Source organism: Rhinolophus hipposideros (assembly GCF_964194185.1).
Source record: "Rhinolophus hipposideros genome assembly, chromosome: 26".
In the NCBI taxonomy this organism is placed as follows: Eukaryota; Metazoa; Chordata; class Mammalia; order Chiroptera; family Rhinolophidae; genus Rhinolophus; species Rhinolophus hipposideros.
Genome location: NC_138072.1, coordinates 2997418 through 3024378, shown reverse-complemented (window position 1 = coordinate 3024378; position 26961 = coordinate 2997418). Strand labels below are relative to the sequence as shown.

General features: G+C 35.4%; 1 protein-coding gene across 3 annotated transcripts in view; it reads right to left on the bottom strand.

The window, feature by feature from the left end:
- The window catches only part of DENND1B (DENN domain containing 1B), a 164213-nt gene that overhangs the window by 43819 nt on the left and 93433 nt on the right, over positions 1-26961 (bottom strand). For all 3 annotated transcript variants that reach the window (XM_081039324.1, XM_081039325.1, XM_081039323.1), the window contains 4 exons: positions 23656-23701; positions 18717-18818; positions 7534-7659; positions 5396-5497 (listed from right to left, as the gene is read on the bottom strand). In XM_081039324.1, the coding sequence (XP_080895450.1) occupies positions 5396-5497; positions 7534-7659; positions 18717-18818; positions 23656-23701 (376 nt within the window). The remainder of the gene's footprint in view (positions 1-5395; positions 5498-7533; positions 7660-18716; positions 18819-23655; positions 23702-26961) is intronic.

The window sequence follows — 26961 nt, the reverse complement described above, 5'->3', positions numbered from 1 at the left end:
ACCCAAACCTGCCTGTACCACAGACTAGCAACTGTGTAAATTCTCGGTAAGTCATTTAAGTTCCCTATAATTTTGGTTTATAACCTGCAAAATGGCAGTAATAAAGTATGTATGTGGTTATTGTGAAGATTCAGTGGGATTAGATAAAGCATTCACAATACCGAGCATAAGTCAGCAAGCAATAAATGTCCTTATTTACTCATAATTACTGTCGTTCATTCTCTCACTATTTAATAAGCACCTGTTACAATCCAAATTCGGAAGCATAAAGACACGAAACCATTTTCAGAGAGCAAATTGTTCAGAATGGCTATAAGCAAGGGTACTAGAGAACTATTAGAGAAAAAATTAGAGTGCTAGGCGCCAGAAGATGAAGGATTTTATGTGCCAGGCTAGAGGGCTGAACTTCCTCTTAAATTTAATGGGAAAGATATAGGATTTGCTTTTCAGGAAGAACACTGTCAAAACAGAATGAAGGATGGCGTCAAAGGGGACTAAATGAAAGAACAGACACGTAAAACCAGTGTACTGAAATTAGACAGAATAAAATATGTAGATCTAAGTAATGTTTGGAAAGCAGAATCAATAGAACATAGTAAGTAACTGGAAACTGGATGCAAGAAAGGTCGGCGGAGACGGCATGAGAAGAAGCTGGTCGTGAGGTGCTGGTTTAGGCACCAGGGGAGCTCTGGCTCCCGGAAGAAGGGATGCAGGAGTGTCCGGTGTGTGTGACTGTGCAGATATATACTTGGGTGATGTGTGTACATGTGTGGGGGTGGGTACGGATATGTCTGTAAGTACACACACACATAGAGACATATACACGTTTACATTTATATGGGTCTGGGTAAAGAGATATTTGGGACTCGTCATATATAAGTCATTCATGCAGTTATGGTCTCACATAAGCAAACCCAGTGAGATGGTATGAGTTAGAGAAATAAAGGTCTGAGGATAAAGCTGAGAAGACTGTAGAGACCAGGCAGAAGGCACGAGTAGCTATAAAGAACACTAAGGGAACTGCCTGGAGAAACAGATCACAGATAAAAAGAAATGAGAGGATCTTAAGAAGTATTAGTAGTCAACATGCCAATAAGTAAACAGACAAGAAAGGCACATTTACGAAGAATCGAAGAAGGATTTTGCCCCGTTCACTATAAAACCATCCTCTGAGGAGAACCCAGGGCGCAAAGGATAATGATGGTGGCATGAAAGGGACTCGATTTAAAAGACATGAAGATGCCTTAACGTGAATGTTCTATTGGTGGTGTTCTGGCAATTTGCTTATTTGTTCTGAAATAATTTCAGATTTACAGAGATGTTACAAAAAAAGAAGAAAGTTCCCACACAACCTTCATCCAACTTCCCCCAATGCTAACACCTTCCATCACCATGGTACACTTACCAAAACCAAGAAATCAACACAGGTAGAATGCTACTAAGTAATCGTCAGACTACACCCAGGTTCCAGGTAAGAGATCTAAAAATAACGGCTTAAACCTTTGCAAAACTGTGAGCTAAAGAACGATGGTGCTGTCAGAGCTGTGGACTAAAGAAGCAGTTTCTGGGATCCCTTCCAAAGCCATTATCTACAGAGGAGTTTACCCAAATGGAACCTGCCATCATCCGTCTAAGCTGTGTTTATTTCATGGCATCGTGGAATGTTAGAGCCGAAAGGTAGCCCATCTCGGTGACCTTCTAGTCTAACTCATGTTACAGATGCAGAAACTGAGGCCTGAGGCGGTTAGGCAGTCAGTTGTCAGTGAAGACAGCCCACGACTGCCTAATCCAGAGACAGTAACAGATATTATCTTTATACAATGCTTAAATAATTTACATAATAACAACTTTGGTAATTAATCATGTAAATAATGACGATAAAGCAAACTACCAGAATGTTCATTTCAGAAGGTCCCTCCCTGTGCGCCCCTCCCTCTCCACAGAAAAGACCACAGTCCTTTCAGCTTATCCTGTCTTTCTAGTTTTATCACATAAACGTTTCCCTAAATACTAAATTATTTAACTTTTCTTGCCATTGAACATTGCATGAAGGACTCATCATACTAATTCTTCAGCCATTTGTTCCTTTCGTTTGATTCATTCATATTCAGTTGGGGACAGCTCGTTCATTTACCTGCTATGTAGTGATCTCATGAATAAATACAACAATTTCTTCATTTCAATACTGAGGAATAACTAAGATTAGTAACACTATTTTGCTATTATGAGCAGTTTTGGCAAATGATTTTCAGTACATAGAGTGAATTTACTGGGTCTTAAGAAATTTGCATGTTTAACTTTAAGTGGTAGTGCCAAAGTGTTTTTTTCTAAACAACTTGGGCAAATTTACACTCTCAAAATCAGTTGAAACTTGGTGCCTGGCCGGCTCCAGGCCTTTACCAAAATTTGAGATTTTCTGATTTTTTTTTTAATTTATTGGGGTGACAATTGTTAATGAAATTACGTAATTTCAGGTGTACAATTCTGTATTACATCATCTATAAATCCCATTGTGTATTCACCACCCAGAGTCAGTTCTCCTTCCATCACCATATATTTGATCCCCCTTACCCTCATCTCCCTCCCCCCACCCCCTTACCCTCTGGGAACCACTAATGGGCCAATCTCGTGAGTATGAGGTGACATTTCATTGTTTTTACAAATGAGGTTTAGTATTTTGCATATCTTTATTAACCATTCAGAGTTCCTCATTCGAATGTGCTTATTCAAGTGTTTTGCACAAGTATATTGGATTTTTTTTTTTTTTTACTGACATGTGGAAATTTGTTTTCTTAATTCTAGATTCTAAACCCTGGTGGTTCATATGTATTGAAAATCAGGTGTCTTTTGATGACCCAAAGTTGTTAATTTCAATGAAGTCAAATTTATAAAGCTATTTTTTTATGTCTTAAATAACATGTCTCTATCCTCCAAGTAATAAAAACAATGTCAGTTTGGTGTCTTCCTTTCTAAATCTTCATTTTTATTTATTTATTTTGGCTAAACGGTGTATGTATGTGCTAGGAGTTCTAACGGAATAGGTGGCACCTTTCTTAGAGGAAAACGTCTAGTGTTCCAATAGTAAGGAAGATATTTGTCGAAAATATCTCTATTCATGACTTTTCTTTCTTTCTCTCTCTCTCTTTCTGTCTTTCTTTCTTTTTCTTTCTCTCTCTCTCTCTCTTTCTTTCTTTTTAATTTTTAATCGTGAATTTTATGAAAATGTTTTGCATCTGTTGAGATGATCTAATAATTTTTCTCCTATGATCATCTAATGTAGTGAATTACATTCATGGATTTCCTAATGGGCAACTGCCATTTAATTTCTGTCATTTAATTTATTAATAATAAATGCAACTTACTCATGAAGTAGTATCCTTTTTACATATTACTAGAATTCGTTGCAAATATTTTATTTAAATTTTTGCATCTGTGGTCATGAATGAGACTGGCCTATAATGGTCTCTTCTCATGCTGTATTAGGTTTTGGAAAACTCTGGCAACAAGAAATCTTTTAAATCCTTCCAGGTCTAGCTTCAAGTATCACTTTCTTAAGGGTCATAAAGTGACAACAAGTTCAAGAACATGGTCAATTGATGAATGTAAAACTATTCAAGTTGTCTGTATAATGGGTTCTACTTCGACCATTTTCATATTCTACCTTTAGCCTTTTTGGCAAGTTATACTCTAAAAACTGCTGCATAGATTTGTATTTTGCCAATGTAATTGCTCTAAAAATGAGGCAGACACTTTAAATTTAGAATTTCTACAAAGTGTTATGTACTGTGCTAACAGTGTACATGTATTAATTCATAAACCTTATCACATCTGTGTGAGGTAGGTGGTGATATATCTATTTTAAAGAAAAAGAAACAGATATTTATGAACAGCTCTTACGTGATAAAGCTAAGATCTAACCCAACTAAAAAATATGTGCTTTTTGTAACTACATAAAAACAATTTACTGTATCTAAACTTTTTCCAATGAGAAGACTCTCGCTGCAGAGTCTTATGGTCAAAGTGAAGCAATAAGTTACATATTCTATCCATTCATTCAATCCTTGACCCCCCTATAACTTGATCTGCACAACTCATTTTTGACAACGGGAGGTAGTACTATCTCTTCCTGTCAGATGAAAATACAAAAAGGTATTAATACTGAATTCAACAAGCATGACCAGCTTGGAGGACTCGTTCAGGACCGCACGTCAGCATTTGTAAACACTATCACTTGATCCTCCTTGAATCCTGGGAAAGAACTTAGTCCAGAGTGGAGTCTGCTAGGGAAATAGGGAATAGAGGTCTAAGACTAACTAACCTACTCCATCTTTGGAAATTTACAAGACATCTTTGATCCTGAAACTCATCACACCTGGTCTGCTCCTAAGGCTGTGTATTGGATAATGTAACCCTTTCTTGAAGGTGAATCTTTCCATATTGGGAGACAGTTATATCCCCCACAGATTATTTCTAAAACTTCTCCAGAATACAGATAATAGTATGCATTTGTCATCATCCGATTAAAATTACTTATGTAATCTGAAGGTAATCTTTCTCCTAACAGTTCAAAGAAATTTCTATTATAATAGACTGTCTCCTTCTCAAGGGCATTACTGATGTTTTATTCCTGTTTGTATCCTGGCCCTGGGCACAGTTAGTGACACACTATAGCTCTTCATTAAGTACTGAATTCACATAGCTAACTTTACACTTACAATCGTCATGTGGAATAAGAAAAGCAAGTGCTAAGAACTTAAGTTGCATAAACAGAGACTAGACAAGCCCGAATTAAGAGACTCGCTGTCATCACACAATGGGATGAGATCTAAACTTTCTGAATTCTGATGTTCAGCTACTGCTTTCTGAAAGAGCAATTGCATTTTCTAAGCCCACAATCAAGACACACAGTATGATTATGAATCTTTTCTGAATTTTGATTTATGATTATGAAAAGTGTTGCAAAGCTTAAAAAGTTGAATATTTAGGAATGATTTTAATAAAGTGGATTACATTGGGACTGTCCTATAAAATATGTAGCTTGTTTACTGTACCAATGTACCATACCAACATAAGTCCTTGGACTGAGATGCCTCACATGAAACTAGCCATGCTGCTTTTTCTACTGTGCGGGATGGGTCTTCCTCAGAGAGACCATCAGCTTCGCACTTTCCATGAGGAATGCTTTAATAGCAAAGTTATTATTACATAATATTTCTGCAAGGCCATGCCATAGATAGCTATCGAGCAACAAAAGAAAGAAAAAGTTCTTGAAATTCTAGAAAAGATATTACTCAGGGTTTAGACATAATTTAACAGTGCTAAAAATGTGTTAGGCATTTCTGTTTCATTCCTATCATCTTCCATTACGGAAGGAAACACAGAAGTCTGCTCTTACCTGCTTGAAAAGTTGGAGGTTAACTGCCGTTTCCAAGAACTGTTTCATCAGACTTGAGCGGTGCTTCACAAAACTGTCCTCACAGAAAGTGATGGGCTCACCCTGGACAGAAATAAAGAATTTCACGGGGTCAGGAGAAAGTCAGTCAGAGAGAACCAGTCGCTCCAAAGAGGCACATGGACAGTCCAGAGAAGGTGTAAGACACAGAATCACCTTCAACGTGCACAGGTCTACAGGAGTCAAACAGACCCTTGTACAAAACACATGGATTTCGGGCTAGCAGCATCCCCTCTCCTGACGAGTCTCTACTGTGGCTTCCTAATCAAAGTTTCCTCGCGCTCTTAAAATTGTTCAGTTTCGTTCCCTCAAAGTCAGACTAAATCCCTTCAAACAAAGGTGTAATATCATCAGATTGAACGATGAGTATTAAAAATAGCGTGCATATCTGAAAAAGTCCAACAATTGAAAGTACCTTCGTGCTTATGCCACGGTTTTTCTTTGGGGACAGCAGAGAAGAGTTCTTTATTTTAGTTATGTTAATGGGATTTCCTTACCAACTTTACTACTTCTAAAACGTCAATTTTCATCATAATAGGTAAATCACAGAGCACTACCTATATACCAGGGCACTGAGCTTTATTTGCTCAAAGTCATGTAACTAGTCAGTCACAGGATAAGGATTGGGACCTAACCCCGTCTGGTGCTAGAGTCTATGATCTCATCCTCTAATTTAGTTAGCACATTAGTGTGATCTCACATTTTTGAATTCTTAAAAGTAGCTAACTTGCTGCTGGCTAAAACTGTACTAGTAAACTTGAAATCAATCGCTCTTTTAAAAAAATTGACAACTAAAATTAATCACTAATTGTGTTTTTCAAATTCATTTTTGTTTTCATTGATGTTCAGTGATTTGAAAATGAATGTGCCCTATTGTGGTCTGGATGACTGCTTTCCAGTCTTTTAAAGAATGAGACCCTGTAACTCTAGAATCTTGAAAGACTCCGCCATGTGAGATACACATAGTGTGTACAGAACTATGAGCTCCATAATGCTGTAAGGTACATGCGTATTTCAAGGAGATAAGCATGCAACTTAGACATCTAGTCACCCTGAGACAGCAGCTGACCTGCCTGTACACTGCAGGACTCCTGCCAACAAGTCAGTGACTCCTCGGAATGGAAGAGCCACTGAGTGGGAACGAAGTCGGAAGTCAGTTTACAAAAAATATAACCCATTCACATTTGTTTCATGTTTCCTAGTTGATGACAGGGTTTACACACCAATCCTGAAAGGTAGACAGAAAAGGTATAGAAATTCGCGTTTTACAAATAAGAAGCCTAGAGAGACTCAGGAAGTGGGTCATGGTCACACAATTGGAAAATGATAGAATTCCTACTAGATAGCAGGTCTTACCATCATCTCCGTTTTTTTTGTTGTTGTTTTTTTTACCCATTAAGCTTATTTATCTGGTCATGGAAAAGCAGTGTAACATACTTAACTAATAATTCAGATAGCGAAACAAATGCATTTTGATTTCTATCTTTTAGGACCATCTAATAACTTGGCAACAATTCTATTTAATAATCATTGTTAAGGCATTAAAACAAGAAATGGCAAAATGAGCTGGGATATGCTAAACAGATGAGCCCACTTAGAAAAGTTATGAATTAGGAGGACAGTAAATCTCCAAAGAGAGCAAAATTTTCAAGTTCTAATATTTTTAAACTTTCATTTTGTACTTGCCCTTTCTAAACCCATTAATCTAACAAACCCAATTGTCTGGTTAATTTATTAATGACCTTAAGAAGATCGAGTAGTTACTTTAAAATACATTAACAGAATTAATTCATTAGTTAAAAGGTAAGTACTCCAATTATAGAAAAAGTAAATAAGGTGATATGCAAAAGAATGGGGGAAATATTAACTAAACGTTACCAAAAGAACTAAGACGAAAAAGTCAAGAAATCGGAGATTGAACACAATGTTTTAAAGCATATTCTTCTGGACTTTAAAAGAACTTTGTGATACTTTTTTAAGGTGTACTATTAAAAGGTTGCATTTTTCGTTCTGCTTTGTTTTTGCCTCATTCCAAAGAACTAAAAAGAAGCAGAGGAAAACAGTGCTGAAATGACGCTTACAGGTTTGTATCTCAGTGCATCTCTGTAGGATCCGAACAAAGCAGCCTGTGCCCTAAGAAACGCCCGGGCCACCCCATCTCCCGTCGCAGTGGACTGCTTCTTCAGCTTATTTTTCAGGGCCGAGACCTGCGTGACAGAGAGGAACAGTTAAATTAACACCTCAGAAATTGGTACAGCGAGGTACGAACCCAATCAGCAGGCAGACCACAGTGTCTGCAGGTCAGCCCCAAACTCATCCTCCTCCCCGGTAGCTTATCTTTTTAACTGCAGAGAGCACCTGCTGGTCTGTTAATTGAAAGGAAAGCAGGAGCCGATGGTAATGTGCTAATGCAAATTGCTCTATGCTCTCTTTTTTTCCCAAGGCCTCTTGACATAAATAAGCTTTAATTATTTTATGGTAAACTGCTTGTGAGCCACTTTTCTGCAGATTTTTAGCAATTACAACATGTGTCTACTTGTTTTAAGCTGAAGCTGGTTGGGTATCGCTCATCTCTGCTATATAAGGCTGTTTGTTACAGGTCCTCCAGGATCACTCACCATTTAATTTTATTTTTGGAAGCCGCATTTGCACATGCAATTTTCCAGTCACTTATTGAATAGTTTTCACCATTATTAGATAAAAAGCGGGGAGAGAAGTGAAAGTTGCTGAGAACCTACCATGAGTAGAGAATTACATTATGCAAAATGTTATACTGTCTCATTTAATTTTCACAGTCTTCTACGAAAGGCATTCATATTACCATTTATGAGTGAAGAAAGAAATAAGGGCTCAAAGATGTGAACCAATTCGCCCTCACTACATAGCTAATAAGTGGCAAAACTGAGATTTAAACGCAGTTCTGTCCAATTTTTTTCACCACCACACGCTGCGTTTGAGTTCAATGCCAGCGCCTTATGAACCAGCAACCAGATTAAGATATTAATGTGTTTAAAGCAAAGAAAAACTCATTATCTAGGAACTGGAATAATTTCAAAAGGCACCCAAATTTGTTATCATTTTTCCTACTGTCTATAAGTTCTGTGTATTTTTAAAAATGCATGTTATTTATGAACGGCCCTGACTTAGAGGATTATTTTGTAAGTGTGGCCGTGCCCCTGATGTGGACTCTTAGTTTTAAGGGGCAAGTGATGCGATGTGCTCCTGTGCTTCCCACCCCATTTACTTGGTCAGTTCCTTTCTCACAGAATAGAAAATGACTCCGCACACCTGAAAAGTAGAGATGCTCATGTATGTGGGGACATCAAGCCCCGTTGAAATGTCTGTTTTCTCAAGAAAAGGGTCTTATGCGACCAAGTCTGGTTGGACTGTTCCCTTCACAGAGCATGCTTTATCCTTATGAAACGACCGGATAACAAAATAATGTCATCTCTCCTTTACAGGTCTAGATGCAAAGAAAGAATGGTTTTCTTTATGCAAGCGGTCCTGACTAATCTTGTAGATGATGATTGTAATTGAAGTGTCAACCTAATTAACAACCAAACTTTGAATAATGCTAATGAGAAATGAACACAGCATCAGAGGAACGACCAGCTCTACAGGTGATAAACCTTCACAGGAGTGACATTTTCCAGTGTAAAGTCACACTTACTCTGATCTGATCAAAGGAAGAGAACCCCATTGGGTCCAATTATAGCCATAGTTTTGAGAAAATTATTGAGTTATCACGTTCATAATCTATGCAGAAAGGCCTTTGCAGGATAGGTCTTCTCCCCACAGCTATGATCTTTTCAATTTATATCCAAGCTCCATAGATTCAGTTAAAAGTTTAGAGCCTAATTCATTTAGCTCACAAAGTGCATAGACCAGGACTCACTGAAGAGGAAGTTTTCACTATTAAAATCAAACTCAATAAATGCACATTTTTAGGTAACCCACACATTCAAACAATAAATACGGCTGAAGTATGCAAATACAAATCTTCTGACTTAACGACCTTCATTCTAATGTTTGTAATAACATTAATTTTTTTTTTAAGTTTCAAGTGCCTTTTAAGAAAAATCAATGGGAATGAACATCAATATATGTACGTATTTAATTATTGCCTCCCCCAAAAAAGCTTATGATAGAAGGAGTATGATTCCAGTCTTTCAAAGTAGTATAAAAAGTAAATGGTTGGGTAATTTTTAAATCTTACTTTAGGAAATAAAAAACACATTTTAAAATGTCATGACTTCTGCCTTTACAAAAGAAAATGCCCCGAAGTATATTTTCCTACGAAATATGAAATGAGAAGTTCAGTTCTCCACAAATCAAGTGTTGTTAGGACGATCGTAACACATGCGCTCACAGAGAATGAGGCAAGGTGAACCCTTCCTACACCTCTATCTCCCCAACTCCATAATTGCTTAGTTGCTGCTCACATTACCCTGTTCAGGCTTTTAATCACATTGCCAGAAGCCCTCCCTAACCAAATCATCCATATGTGCTCTTCACTCCCAAAAGCAGTCATTCAGGAACTCTGTAGAAACAGGAAAAGAAGGAAATCCTTGTTCTAGAACTTGCTATCCAATACAGTAACCACTAGACACACAAGCACTTGAAATGTGACTAGTGCAAACTGAGATCAGCTGTCAGTGTAAAATACACACGGCATTTTGAAGACTCAGTATCAAATATAAAAGGTAAAATTGTCTCATTAATACATTGTATTTTGATGAAATGATAATATTTGGAATGTATTGGGTTAACCAAAAATATATTAAGACAATTAATTTTACCCAGTTCTTTTTACTTTTTAATGTGGCTGCTAGAAAATTTCAGATTGCGTCTGTGACTCATTCGGTTTCTGGCAGACGGTGCTGTTCTACAGACATGCATGTGAGATGAAAGCAGCTGCCTAGCAAGACACACCGTTCCATCTTTCCTTCGCCTATTTTTACATGATTTCAACTACACAACTGCGCAGAGAGCTCCTTCTTGGCCTCTCTTGGTGGGCTTCCCCGTCAGTAGACCTGCGGGTGTTGCTGTTTTGCCGAGACCAAAAAGGTGGCCGAGGTAAGTGTTTCTGTGTGCACAAAGAATGTCAAACATCGCCTGAGAAAATGAAATTGTTTTCTAAAGTCCGTTTTAGCTATAAGGCTATTGCTCTCATATAAAATGCCTGTCAGCCCTGCTGCCCGCTGTCCATTAGGCCGCTGGGGTCAATTATCACCAGTTACTGCTGCCCTTTGCAGTGCTAATTAGCTTTTAGCAGTTTTTACCTCTAGAAGCGGGGATGTCTCCTGTGTACTTTTTCAATACTTGGTCTGGGAAATAGCATTTTCTGCTTTAAGTTACAAACTTGTAGGTTTAGTTACGAAATGAATATACATCTGCCCATGGAATCCTGAAGTTTACACTCACATGTAACTCTGAATTCAGAAAAGCAGCTGGGACCTTAGTCACGTGGCTATTATGGGATACTGAGGAAGTGTCAGTCTTTTTGCTTTTTATTCTCAATTGCCAAGGGCTCCAGATTGTTTTTAAATTGACATTTCATTTTATCATATATTTCAGTCTGTAAATATTTTTCAAGTCTAATTAAGTATTACAGTGGACCAAACAAAAAGTGAAACAGTGAAAAGAATTTCAGAAATAAAGATCAATTGACTGCTCTTAGAAATATTTAAACGCCTTTCATACACTGAGAATTCAGGCCTCTAGGCAGCCATCGTGGGAGAAGTGATAACACGAGTAACATCACCACCAATTCTCCACTCTTACCGTCTCAGCACCGAAGTGACGAGGAATTAGATGAGGAGATTACATGAGCAATCATAGCACACAGGTATAAATTAAAAGAATGCCAGCCATATGCTCACGTCTGAGTAATAGCTCAGTTAATGCAAAGGGGAGTCAGGGAAAGAATGAGCTGAGTTTTTCAGGGAAGTGACACATTTTTTTCTTACTTCACTTTTAGATGCATTCCTTCAGGAAAATTAAATTAACCACCATATAGCCAAAAATTTTAATTTCACTTTTAAGGATCACAAAGAGAAACACCAAAGAACAGAAGGTGAAAATAAATGTTCAGAACTATTATTTAGATAACCTACACAACTTAAAACACGCTAAGGATGTTTTCCAACGTCTCCTTTTACACAACTGAACTGTACTCTAGAAACTACACACATTTAGAAAAACAGTTAAAGCTTCAAATAATCACCTGCTTTAGAAAAACCGTTCAAGTCTTTTATTCTCCTAGGAAACATGATATGGTTCTCATTTGAATCAGACATTAAATTCCTACACTTCTTTAATCCTTTGAATGTTCAGTTTATAAGAAACAAAATTAACCTTTCCCTCTTAATATAATTTTTTAACAAGCTTCTATTGAAGGATTAAAACAGTAACCTTTAACATTTATTAAATGAAAAGCATATGACCTCCTTGCTGGGTATCATTTCCTTGCTTCTTTGTATGTTTAATTACCTATCAAAACCTAACTAATATGGTGTCATCTACAACTATTTTCCTTCCAGAGGCATCCTAAAATTTAAGACAACCAAAACTGCTCCTATGTCCACCTCAAGCGCAATGCCTCGCCATTGTCTCTAAAAGCGACGTCACTTCCATTCATCCAGTTGATCAAAAGGAATCATGCAGGTCCTCTTCGAACTTCACCCCTTGTCATCTCCCACGGGCACTGTGTCACCAAGGCCTGTCAAGCTGACCTCTGACAGAGATTTCAAAGCTGCCGCCTCTTCCCTAAATTCCTACCACGACTGAGTTGCCCCTGCCACCTCTTACCTAGACAACCGCACGTGGTCTCTCACCTGACTGTCCCTTCATTTCCTCTACCCAGCGACCTGCGGGACCCAGAACCCAACATGATATTATCAGAAGGAACCGTGGGTCACACTCCTCCTCTCCCAGTAATTTCTGATAAAACCCACAGTCCTTAACAAGAACGACAAGTCTCTTAGGGCCTCACTCCTGCTTACCGTCCAACCTCATTTTGCAGAGCCCTCTCTTTTGTTCTACTCACTCCAGCTAACCAGGACTTCTTTCCACTTCCTGAATTTGCCAACCTCGTCCCCGGAGCAGAACCCGTGTATGTGCTAGTCCCCTCCTCCCACGTTCCTTGGCTTATTCATACTCATCATTCAAGCCAATTCTGCACAGATGTTGTGACACCTTGAGGTGGCTGGGCCACCAAATGCTGATCTGAGTTTGTAGACTAGCAGAAATGGCACGTCGGCGGGGCTAAAATTATTTTCCCTTCAGCTTCCTATGGCAGAGATGCTGTCAGTCCACCAACAGCCACTCTCCCTTTCTTTGCTAACGGAAATCCTCAAGTTTTGACTGGTGCTGGGTTAACCCCGTTATTTCCCAGCATCCCTTGGGGCTTGGTGTGGCCATGGGCTGGGCTCAGTCAAGTGGAACATTCAGTCTTCCTGTTCACTCAGCTCCTCGCACAGCATAGGCTTATAGGAAGTGCTCAGTAAATGCTTTTTGCATGAATGAATGAACCATCTGGCCCAGGCAAGCTTCCACATGAATTTTTCTCGTTAAGTGGATCAGGGTATCTGTGATGTGGCCCAGAAACACCATTCATTTAAATGTTCACTATCTCATTATGATATCAGCAAAATTTGGGAACTCCTATTGTGACAGTACTCACAATATTACGCAATATGAAGAAGTCAAGAACTTAGAGGGCTAGAAACAAAACTGGAAATAATTTTTAAAGCCAAAACCAAGGTCTTTATATTTTTAAATACGTATATAAACACATATATGCATGTATGTATACCTATACGTTAGCAGTAAGAAGGGAGAACTATGCTATTGAAATGATACCAAAAAAAAGACATTAGCAGAAAAGCCAGGAATTTAGTTGAAAATGAAAAGCCCTGAGAAAGTCAAAGGACTTCATGAACATTTAAACCACTAAGAGCAACAAACTATAAATCAACTTTAAAATGGCCAAAGTACATAGATACAAAAGGGAAAATCCCTAAAGCCTGGGTCCCTGCCGTGGGGGAAACTGATTCAATTCAAAGAAAATAACAAAGATCTTTTAAATGGTGGGAAGCCCAGTTATTTAAGGTTTTTGAATTTTTGTTTTGCTTTTCTATTTAAAGCTTATATTTAAGAAATGCACACCAAGAAGAAAATAGAAGGGAAATGAGCACAATCTGTAATAGCTTACTTACAAACAACAAAAAGACCTTTTTATAAACAACCACGTGTCTCACAATCATGATTTGCGAGAACGGTGCATTTCCACAGATACCCAAGGTGGTGCAGAAGGATACCATGGTCTCGGGATGTTTTAAAAAGTACGTGTTAAACATGCTTCCAGGTTTCTTTCTTTCATGACTATGAGAGTCAGATGGAAATATCCTTAGAAAATGTTCTGGGACGGAACACTAGACAGGGAATTTACAAAGCAACTTCTATTACAGATGATAAAAGAAATGCAATCCGACGTGCCCTCACCAAGCGTTCACCGCCTGCCAGCTAGTCACAAAGGCCAGCGCCCGGCGGGCGGCCGGGGCAAGGCGCATCCAGAGGCCTGATCTCCAACAGCTGGACAGTGAAAGGAGGGCGTGACTGCAGTTCCAGAGGCTAAACCAAAGCAGCAACTGTCTCCCCAGATCCACTCCACTAAACTGAAACGATGTTCTCCAAATCACTCTAGAACCCCAACGAAAACATCCTGTTCTCTTACTAACCTGGCCACTCGAGACATTTCTAGAGACTCCATTTTTACTGTTAAACACAGTAAGGACTACAGCTCTGCTGTGGAAAACCTGAAACTAGTAGAACATTCTCTGGGGCCTTTGTCTTTATAACGTGCCTATGACAATTTAACACACTAAACCTTCGTGTTAGATTAAATAGCCAACGAATAAACAAACCTACTGACCATCTGCTTAGTTGGGAGTTAAATTTGTTTATATACTTAATTTTTTAAAGCTAATTTTTAACATTATCTGAAAAAGCCAATTCTTTTCCAAATCTATTTCCAAATTAACTCACTTGAATGCAAATATCTAAAATTTTATTTAAAGTCAGAGTTTGGGTTTTTTTTTCTCTAGTTCCTTAGGCATTGAATGGTTTTTAGTAATTCAAAGCAATCTGTGTCTTTCCTTTTCCTATCACAATAAATACCCATTCCTTCCTTGAAAGCCTCATTACAAGATGCATGGTATTTTAAATGACTCCATTTTATAGTCAGGTCTCTTCAGTATTGCAGAAATTCTATATGCTTGATACCAAATGTAACACATTCCTATATATAATACACTGTGGTTTACAGTGAATTGTATAATATCTCTTTAAGCGTACTATATTTTCTACATACCCTCATAGCAGAAAACAGAAAAGCATTTTCCAATAGTATTAGATGTAAGATGAAAATGAATGTTTAAAACAGTGCTGAAAATCCCAATTTAAATGAAAGAGGTCATACTGATATTCTTTAACAAGATTAGAATGGACAGTGAGCTTCTGTAAGAATCTGAAAAGAGTTATTAATCACACTGTATACCATGCTTCTTGGAGACGGTCCGTGGCCTGGTGGCTGGGGCATAAGTGTAAGGATCAAAATCTGTATGAACTAAAACTCTAGAAACACTGCTAACAGTGTATTTTCTCTGCCTTCCTCTTATCTAAAATAGTGGTAACTATATTGGCCTGTCTCAGAGTATATTATTTTTTAAAATCTAGAAAAATTATTTAAAGACAGTTAAGCAACGTAGGTCAAATTCATGTTCCTAGTAATGAATATTCTAATGCATGCAACTTTTTCAGATGCCAATTCTAACCTGTTTCAACTAGGTTAGTTTATAATTGTTTTAACTTAACAGTCACATGAAGACAGATTTCCTAAATCTCATTATAATTCTAATTAACTTAATTTTCCAACAAGTGGGTTGCCTTATTTATTTCTGAAATAGTAACAATTTTCCAAATTACTTTCAAAATGTTAATGATCATAAAAATTAAAATGAGCAGTAATAGCTTAGAAATACAACATTTTAAATTAGTGTGTAATTGAAACCAAATTTGTGTATATATTTGGAATGGGGGGCCTCAATAGTGCATTTTCTTAAATTAAAATGAACTCAATTGAGATTTCAAATATTACATTTAATCAAACTGGTTCTTTTATTCTCACACTTAAAAACATACCACAACAACTTTAACTTCAATTGATACTGTTACATAGTCCTAAAATGTACTTTTTTATTTTAAAAGACTCAAAGCACATATGTTTGAAGGTATCCGTATTTGGCTAAGTCAATAAAAAATAAAATCGCAGTGTGTTCATAGGCAAAAAACTACAAAAGTGTATTTTAATGGATCTACTGCTTTTAAAAGTTATTCCATGTAATAATCAATATAGTTAACATCACTTCCAATAAAATTTGTGTTTTTTTCTTTTAATGATCCAAATCTACAGTGAAATGATGAAATCGAAAAACAAGTGTTCTTGTCAGAAGACAGGAAGAGAGTTTTTTCCCCTCCCTTAAGGAAAACAAAGGATTCCTGAAAGCTTTGCCCTGATTTATTTTTCCAATTTTAAATACCTTAAGAGTAGCGGAACTGCTACTGGCATGGTAGTATTTCTAACAGTCAATAAATCTAAAATATTATGTGTGAATATTGGAATGAAGCCATTAAGAAGATTACAGCATGCAACACAGCAGAGGGTCCACAGGAAAAAAGACTAGTAATGCAGGACAAGTGTGACCGCTGACCTTTGAACAGCCAAGACCACTGGTCAAGCTGACACCATAATCGAGTGCACATGACAGAGAGGCATCTAGCCTGGGAGTATAATTTAAACGTTTTGGGGAAATGATTTAAAAAACCCCTCATTTAAATATCAGTTAATTTATTAAATAATCGAACAATACCAGTAGGACTATTTTTCAGCCTTCAAGTATTTTTTATTGATTCAAATCACACACGCAAAAAAAATCAGTAAGAGCATGTGCGATTTTAACATGCCTCATTTAAAACATTTATATTAATAATTGTAGAAAGTATGACATTGATACTTTATCATATTTCCTACAGAATTATAAGAGATCACTTTTGGAAAACTGATGATAAAGCTACATTTATCAGAGATAGTTAAACCAACACCTAAAGTATTTTTCAGAATATCTCTATAACTTAAAACATCCTCTACTGCATTCCAGAAAACAGTGCAAGCTCTACTCCATAGCTATTTCAGTTTATTCTTTCTTCAATTTTGTCTGTAAGTCTATGGCCCTTAACTTCAAGCATACATATAAAATAGTATATTTATAGCACTTTGTTGCGACCCTTTTTATGCATATACTTTACTATTTCAGTTATGTCTAATTAATTGTTGCTTATAAGATGGTCCCTCTTGTCATTTTATATATTTAAGCTTTTACATTTTGTGAATATTGTTTAACTTCTTAATATATTTAAATAAATGTTTTAATATCAAATTAATGTTACTAGAAAGGTAGTACTTATTAATTGAAAAAGAATCACCAATCAAAACAACTACTATTACAGATTTTCTCAAAGAAAGAATGAGCTATCATTAAAGCTGACTATAAAAATTTTAATGACACAGAAAAGCTGATTTCTTTCTCTTTTTTATCCCTTTCTTCTTTTTCTTTCTTTTTTTTAAATAAACAATCTTTTCTCCTTAGGGTATTAACAATAGAAAATACATGCAGATAAGAAAAATATTTTAAAAAGTTGGGCCTTTATTTTCATAATTACTTCTCTATCCAATGAAGGACACTTTGATGGATTTCTAAACGAATAACTCTAACCATTTCTAGCAGCTTCTGCAAAATTTTTATAATGAGGCAATCTACTTATAATGAACCAAAAAGATAATATAATTCCTCACTGGCCTGGGTTTGGATTTGTTCGTACATCGCATTAATTCTACAATAGTAAGATAAAGTAGTTCAATTTAATTTGCTTCAAGGTCAGCAGGTCTTTTAGGTTATTTATGGGCATATATGCATGCCCTGATTTTGACTTTAAAATAATAGTTTTCCTATCACTAGCCATAAAAACAATCAAAGTTAGTAATACTGTATTTTTTGTTTAAGATTTTTAAATTCAATTTTTCAACCTCTCTAATAATGATTTCAAAATATTTGCACTATTACAGAAAATATATTCTGAAGGAATTTTTATTCCTAAATTTTAATATCCCTGAAACAATTGATATTTAAAGGAGTTATTTTAACTTAGAACTGTGTTATAAAGATATTTTTAAACAGCCATTGAAATATATACAGAAGCAATATTAGTGTGCATTTTTGCCCGGTTCTAAGGAATATGAAGGCCAAAAATGTACTTTTGGAGTCTATTTAACATGAAATACAGAATATATCCTATTATAAGCTGCAGACACACACATGCATACACACACAAACCCTCGGCGAGATCAAAGACCAGGAGAGAACTGGCACTTAATTTATCAGCCTTTACAGACAAAAGACAGTTTTCGTCATTTCAAAAGGATCAGATGTCTTTTATGACAAACTGGGTTTGCAGTTTAATTTACAAATAGAATTATAAGTAAGCAGTCTTTGCTCTGCCAAAGCAAATGACAAACCATGTAGGTTTTCATTCTCGCGGCCCTCAGCAGGATAGAAAAGATTAAAAATAAAACTGAAATAATTTAGAGAAAACAAATAAATGTTTCAGAAAGTTGAGGGAGATCAAAGCCAGAATTTTCTGACCCCAACTGTACAAGCATTTCTTATTATATTGACCAGTGCCATCAGATCATTAATTAAAAGGAATGGCGCTGGCAGGTGGCAAGGAAGCAAAGCCGATAATTGGCCCCCTTCTTCTTCTTCCTTCAAAAACTCTCATTCTTTTGCAAGACATGCCACTAGGCAGACAGAAATGCCTACTTTGTAAGATAATGATTAAGATGAGATGAAGAGACGTACATTTAAAGAACCTCTGCCTAATGAATGCACCGAGCTTTTTAATTATGATCCTACTTTTACAATGAGAAGTATGATGTTCCATTCAGCATCTCCTCAACTGCCAAAAGGTAAAAATATTCAATGCAGAATCTACATTGATTCCTCTCACACCCCCTGCACACACTCAACCCCTGTATTTCAGAATTTTAAAAAGTGGGGAAAATAACTCTTGGTAATTCAAGGGCCCAGGAGAAAACAGACATATACATATATCCATATATTCACCACAAAATAGCCTTCAGACTTACCACGTCACTTGGGAGATTGTTCAAGTCATTAAATGGTGATTCTAACGTGTTTGTGTCCACATTTAACATAACCACATCCTCCAATGATTTATTTTTCACTCTCTGTTTGAAAAACACAATCATGAATAAACATCTTAGTATATTTTCCTTCCAAAATCTAATGAGCTTAGAAATGTAGAGAAAATTATCTTAATGTGTTAGCCTTGGGGAAAGAAGAAAGGAAAATCCGACATTATGAAAGAATATAAACAACTTTGCCTTACGAGAAAAACAGTTTGGATACAACCATTCAAAAAGACTGGGTAAAAATGCTTAAAATAGAATGTGTGTTCATCGAGACATATTGATTTAGTTTGAAGATATACAATATAATTTAACTACCAAAGAGATAATTACAACAAAGACTTACAAAATTGGCACAGCTACATTAAACCGTAAAAATTTCTATCCATTAAATTTTATCAATTGAATGTCAATCTTATGATACAGGAACTTGTGTCTAGTTATATACCTATTTTTAGCACAAATCATATTGCAGGGCTAACATAAACTGACTGAAGTTTAAATTAATAAATATGTTCTCTATATTTCCATTTCTGTTTGGTGTAAGTTTATGGTGAGGACTGAAATATGAAAACAATGACAGAGAGGGCAGTAATGTGGAATTTATTGTGAGTAATATTTATCACCTGAATTTCAATAGAAAAGATCAAATTTAATAGCCTATCAGATTAACTATTTGACTTATTTGTCTTATTTGTTTGACAGCTTAGACAACTGGTCAAATTATCTCAAGATGTGGACAAATGATAGTGAATTACAATTTCATGAAATATTTCATCCTTAAAGAAAGGAAACAGTTACTGTTTATTTTTCTTATTTAAATAATACGTATACTTAAATCATATTAATTCAATTAGTCTTATTTAAATAATAGCAAATAGTGTTACTCCTTCATGTAAAAAAGGTGCTCATTAATGAATGTATCTACCCACTCAGAATTCCATAATTGCATAGGTCAACTAGCAATAGGTCAATTAATTTCAGAAATATTTTTAAATTGACATTCTAGAATAGCCATTTTTTGAGAATTGTTCCTTAAATACCATAAATTTTAAGGTATTTAAATTTTTAATTTAAATTTAAGGTATTTAAATTTTAAATTGGCCAAACAAATTATTTTTGTTTTAAGTTGGTCAAGATTGAAATTTCTCTGATTCATTTAGAATTTCAAATCTCTGTATATTAAGTAGAATTTTAAATTTGCTGAGGAAATGGTAGTTTTCAGTAGGAAATGTGTGTGTTAACAAATCTATAATGTCTATGTAGAATATGGATTCTCAGGGAGACAGATGATTCTAAAAATCTGTCTTGTAAAAGACATAATTCTAAAGTAAGACTCAGAGTATGGTCGTTTCTAAGAAACTAACAGAATCACTTATAATAGTGATGTTATTGTAAAAACATTTATAAATAAATTCATTTCACTTCCTTTTCATGTATATACACATATAAATAAACAAGATTTACATACATAAATATGTGGTTATCTAGAAATTATAGCATAATGACAAAAACAACATATTTTATAAGCAAGATATATTTATACTAATGGCATTTGTGTGGGAAAACTATGTCATAATTTTGATTTCCATCTTCATTTCTAAGTTGTCCTTTTAACAGAAATTGTAAAGTTAATCCAGAAACCTGATGTATTCTTTGAAGAGATGAAATAAGTTCGCCTAAATAGCTTAGAATTATGGCTATGTGACCCCAAAAGGTTTTGTAATGACACTAACAAAAACTCTGAATAAAGGAAATCAGTATTAATATAAAATGTATACTTTTTTCAAATTGCTCTTCGTTTCAAAAGGTCTGAGAGCTGAAAGTTAAATTTTGTTCAAGGAACCACTCAGGAATGGAAAAGGTGTTCATTTCAATAAATCAATACACTGAGACCACCAAAATGAGAAGAATTTTATATTTTTTTAAAAAGAAAGAAGACACTATGTCCAATAATTTAAATCTTTTTTTTTTCATTTGGATTAATGTCAGTATTTTATCTATGTTTGCCATCCAAATTAGGCTCTAGCTTTTTTTTTTTTTTAATAAATAGAAGTGGAAAGTCACATGGCATACAAAATGCTCTCTCTCTCTTTCACATTTTTATATCATAAAATTCATAAATTTGATTAAATGAGGAAAGAGTAAGAAAATGTGAAAAGAGAATTTGCCTTTTTCTTTGAAAATAAGAAAAAATATTAGGACAGTCTTATTAAGAACAGCAGGAAGGTGGGAAAGGTGGTGTTTCCGACACCCTCTGCCTAGAGGCCTCCCATGCAGTGCAGGGCTACAGACGTGCCTCACGCACATTAATGCAAAGCAAGTGGATGTGCATTATCCACTGTCACGTGATCTTATGGAATTGGGTCAATATTTTATTTAGAATCCATTGTACGTTAAACAATATAACCCTCACATTTGTAGCCCCTACTAATTTATTCCTAATCAAATACAGGCCGTAGTCAGCTCTGAGTTCATCCCTAATGTCTAGCTTGCAGGGAGAACAAAATGCCCTTATCCTTATTTTAGAAGCAAATTTGCATTTTCAAGAGAGATTTCTAGCCACCTTTTACTCATGATTACATAAAAACAATTAAAAGAAAAATTTTAAAGAGTATTAATTTCACGTCTTCAAATAATTATGTTTAGAAGTCTCCGTGAACTGATGAAATGTGTTGAAGCTCTCTTCACTGAGAGAGAATAAAAGAATATTTTGATTTTTCCTAAAAGAAAAAAATTAGTTGTAATTGTAGCTAAACAAAATGTACACAATTACTCAGTTCAGTCTCACATATAAAAATATGTAAATAGCTAATCTACATTATAATGATAATACCATTTATATAAAATAAAAAAGCACAAAAGATCAAGATTTTAGTGTAAAATAATATCTGACATAATGACATACTCATCGTAAGAATGGATGTATATCATCTTGTAACAGATTAAGGAGAAAGTTACTAACTGGTACCCAGCTACTTGAAAGACATTCCTGAAGTTCCTATTATACTTCCTCATTCACTATTAAACCAAATAAAGCTGACTATTAGAACAGTTTGGTTAGCCCAGTGTATGTAGGTACAGAGATTTCAGCCAATCTAATCATGGTTCTAAACATTCTCATTCAGTGACAGGAGACAATTTAAGGTTAGAATGGACTATTTCCCCAAGACAAGATTCCTTGCTTTAAGGAATAAATAATTCTGAAATTTGCTCCTTAACCATAAGTACTGATTTTTTTCTATAGGTGTCCAATAAATACGTGATAAATTTAATTGAATATGTAGAACATACACACCCCTTCTTACAATAAGTTGGAAAAGCTGAAACATTAGTTTCAAAAGTTGATATAGAATCATTATAGAAAAAGATAATATAACAACAGGTACAATCAACAATTTTAAATATTTTCCATCTGTGTAACTATATGGTAAAATTTACGTATTCTATTAGGTACCTTAAATAAGCAAAGACATATGCGCTAATATCAAAACCAAATTTGATGACTTTTTTGAAACCATACCAACCAACCTGTTATGAGATTGTGGAATACGTTAGATTTTGCACAAAGTCAAACTACTGAGGATTAAAATACCAGTCACATATTCCATAACCTAATAACAGATTAAATACCTATTCATTCATGTTGTATTTTACAGTTTGTCCTTTCACTGTAAGTACATTGACATGTAAGAACAAGTTTTCGAAAAGCTAACACAATGTAAACAGTTATAATAGTATCCAACCCAGACTTCAATATTAAAATGAAATTAAACCTCCTAAAGAAACTCATTGAAATGTCTTCATGTTTAAAGGTTAGATAAATAAAAACGTTGCCCTAGCATTTTGCAAAAAGAAAGAAAAATGACCAAAAGCAGAGCACATGTACAAGTCTGTAAGTCAGGGTTCCTAGAGGACCATGGCTCTCCATAAGGGATCCTCAGTTTGAAAAGTATCAGCAGGATCGCCCTTGATCAACAAAGTGAGGACCGATGGCAGATACAGTGACAGCAACTGAGAAGAAAACCAAATCTAACGCACGTAGGTTGCTCATTAGAAAGTACGTGAAGGTACAAAAATGTACCACCAGCAAAAACAGAATTGTACTTGAATAAAACTGAAATCGGCCAGCATAATGATACCACTCACCAGACCTGTGTCTGTTGGTTTGATCCTAGTCTTTTGTTTATTTTATTAGATGCTATCCTTACAAGAAAGTCCTCTCCGGAAATCTCACTGATTTCAAATTCAAGATGTTGAAAGTTCAAGGTTTGTTACTACAGTGATGATTCCAGTGACAAAAAAAAATCATTTTGGAAGGAAGTGATGACAGTGCAGAAAAATCACTGTATTTTAAGTCCCTAACAGGACTGAAAATTTTTTTAAAAAATTGAAGTTATATTCTAATTAAAAATTACACAGTTGGTGCATTAAAACTATATTTTGAGAAAGCACATTGATAAATTGGATCATAGTAAGTTTGCAAAATAAAAGCATTTTCCCTCTATGACTCATAATTACATAAATTCTGACTTTCAAACTACAGATCTGAAAAAGAAATAAGATATGAAAGATCCCAAGTACCTCAAAGTGGTTCATCAAGGACTTAAGTTTTTAGTCTTTAAAACTTACCATGTGACTCTACCAAATCTAACCTATTTTAATAGGCGTCATGCCATTGAAGGAGGTCATTTAGTATATGAATTAAAATGAAATTATTTCCATGTTACCTTTTTGAAAATTATCATGTAAGTATAATATGAAACTAGTCACTGCTTTCTACTAGTCAACTATTATTCTTTCAAAGCACAGCTGTTTTAACTATTAGTTTTATGAATTAATTTATCACTGTCACGTCTGGCAGACAGATACTCACCTCTATGAGGCTGGAATGTACTCCAATCAGGTATGGCATTGGGGCACTAGATTAAAAGATATATATTCATATAGTTCATTAGAACTGAAACAACAATAGAAGCAATTCAGTATGCTTAAAAAATTAAATTTATTAAATGCACAGTTCTAACAGAGCTTATAATAGATGTTTTAAATTATTCTATACATAAAATTCAAATTTAATCGTAGAGGCTATTAATAGATTCAAATTAAGATTGATTTACATAAAAATCACAAAGCCATTTCTAATTAAAACAAGAGATGTGGATACCTAAAACAACTTTTTTATTTATTAAGAATCTTAGGGTCTAGACCATAACCTGAGGTAAATCTTTCCCACATACTTCGTATCAAATATATCCTAAATAATGATCAAATTTATTCACATTTCTTTTGCACACCTTTTATTATTCAATTAGATTCTTATTTCTATGATGTTCTTAATATATCATCGTTTCATACCTGCTATGTCACCCAAATTTTTTGAGTCAGTCAGGACCAAACCTTTACTGAGAGCTACTGTGTGCCGGGCATTGTTTGGGAACTAGAGGTACAAACACAAACAAATTCCTCCCCTACGGTTATTATTTTGCTTCCGTGCTATCTTTCCGCCTATGTGCCTTGCCTTTTATGTCAAATTTATGCATTCATATTTATCCCACTTCCACTTCTGTTAAAATTCTTTTCCAAAAATTAAAAAAATATTCAAGTAAATTTAAGAATGGTATTAAATTAATTAAGTCAACACAAAATATCTACGACACACCGTGTGCCAAGACCTGGTCTAGGGCCTTAGGTACAATAACACAATAAAAAACAATATAGACAGAATATACGGATTGTCAATCTCAGACTCTAGCAGAAAATACAGACATTAAGCAACTTCTGTAACATCAAGTCAGACTCAATAGTAACTTCAAAAATATTTCTCATTAAATCCGAGAAGGAAATTATTCAACGTGACATTTCAAAATTAACATACTATTTAACAAGAAAACATGGGCAGATGTCTACAAAGGTGATAGAAGATACACAAATAGTTTTTTAAAAATAAAACATTTTTGACATTCCTTTTGTAGACATCTTTGTGTTATATTTAATGCAAACCTTTTCTGTTAATGAAAACAGATCATCTTCTTTCTCAAAGGATTTGCATAATTTTCCAAACGTCACTGTCATTATTGGGACAGAGCTGTCCAAACTCCTGTGATTCCACTTGGCTACCGAGACCAGCAATGCCTGAAACTTAACAGGCACCTTGACACATTCAGTGTTCAAAGCGACCTCAAACACTTCCAGATACGTAAGGATGGCTTTAACTTACATCCAGAATTCACACAAAAAGACAACGGTGTAAGTTCTTAAGTTACTTCTCATTAGCCTGTCCATTACCTCTTATTAGTCTAGATTCTAATTCTCAGTTGTCTGCCCTTTGTAACTGTGTGCCTTCCCGTTTCTATTTTATTTTTTTATGCAACAGACCATCTAGAACTGATCTAATATTCTGGATACTTCGTTTGACTGAGAGGTTGAGAACTACTTATAGGCTTTGATAACCTTAAGACCTAACCGATTTTTCTGCCTTGGAAAAGAAGCAAGAGGAATAAATGGGCCCTGCTCCACTTGCGCTTAAATAAGCGAAGGCTGGTTACTTCCCTAACTCAAGTTCTCATCTCTGGAACCCCTTCTGGGAGTCAGTGGAAGAAATAAAACACATGTCACTAACTATTCTGGGCTCTCACAAATGGGTTCAGGCAACTCACAAAACAGGGTAGGCGACTCCCACAATCTGAAATATGTCAAGCCTTCCCCACACTGAAAATGGTGTAAAATTATTATAGCTACCCGTGCCAACTTCTGGTTTGTAAATCTACACAAAAAATTTATAATAGAGAGAGCCCATGCTATCTCAAATCACAAAGCACATGTTAATAAAATGAGTGCTAATCAAACTATTTAAGCCTTCTAAAAATAATAATTATTACGTCCATTTTACAGATGTTGGAGAACACTGAGTGGATCAGAACCAAAAGTCTGAAGTCCTGTGGAATATATCTAAGATAACACAATATAGAAATTATTAAATTAGAAATTATTAAACTAGACTAAAAATTCAGTGACGATCTCCCGTGCCTGAACCTAATGATGAAGAAACGAAACTTTTTCTGTGGGATCAATGGGTATCTCTACGTGTTTTTATCTCACCAATTTCTAACAAAATCCCAAACATACAGGTGTTAGAACTGCAAACATTATTAACCGAGAGCATAATTTCCTAAAATAATTATGATGTTTTGTAGAATATCGATTTAATTAAGTAGTTGTTTCTTTCTCATGAAAACTGTGTTGTGTACATCCTAATATTAAATCAGCCAAATCTCATGAAAAATAATTTTGCAAACCTAGCTGAAATCTCCTAATTAGATCAGGGCGTTAAATAAGTCAGGAAGACCTCCTTGGCGACACAGATGTTTTATCATCCATGTGCAAAACTGTCCTAGATCTTTCTGTCAATGAAGTTATTTTGCAAAGATAGGATGCAGAAAGTTCCACTATGATTGCTTCTTTTTTTGATAGCAATTAATCTTCATTCAAAAATAATTACTATGTAATAGCCTTTTTTTTTTTAGGTTTCCTTACAGAGACCATCCAGGAGTTTGATTAACAGCAGTCTATTAACTTAAGGTAGTCTAAATAACTTAATTTCCCCTTTAGTTTTAAAAAATCTATTCTCTTAGAAGCTAAATCTTCTCCTTTCATGGAAAGAATCAAATATACAGCCTAAAACCAAAAAGTGAATCAACCGTTCTGGAACAAGTAATGAACGATTCTAATTTTACTGGTACTAGAGTCACACCACCTCCCATGTGTTGGAAGACTCACAGCGGTTAACAGCGTCTGACAACACCACAGACTCGCCACATTAAAGAACCTTTTGTTTGGCAGTAAGAATGCCTAACGGGAGATCTGCCTCCGTAACAAGATTGCAAGTCTCCAATACAGTATTGCTACCTACAGGCGCAAGTTTGTACAGCAGATCTCTAGAACTGTCATCTTGTCTAACTGAAACCCGGTAAACGAGAACTCCCTATTTTCCAGTGATACTGGTAGAGGAAGGGAAGACGGCAGATGATGTCACTTCGTCCCAGTAGCCACCTTCCTCAGTGTCCCCGTCCATGTTCCTTTTATACCCCCCCGATATAAACCTCACAGTATTACTCTGTGCTGTGTGCTTGCACGTGTGTGCACATGTGGAGTGTGTGTGTGTGTGTGTGTGTGTGTGTGT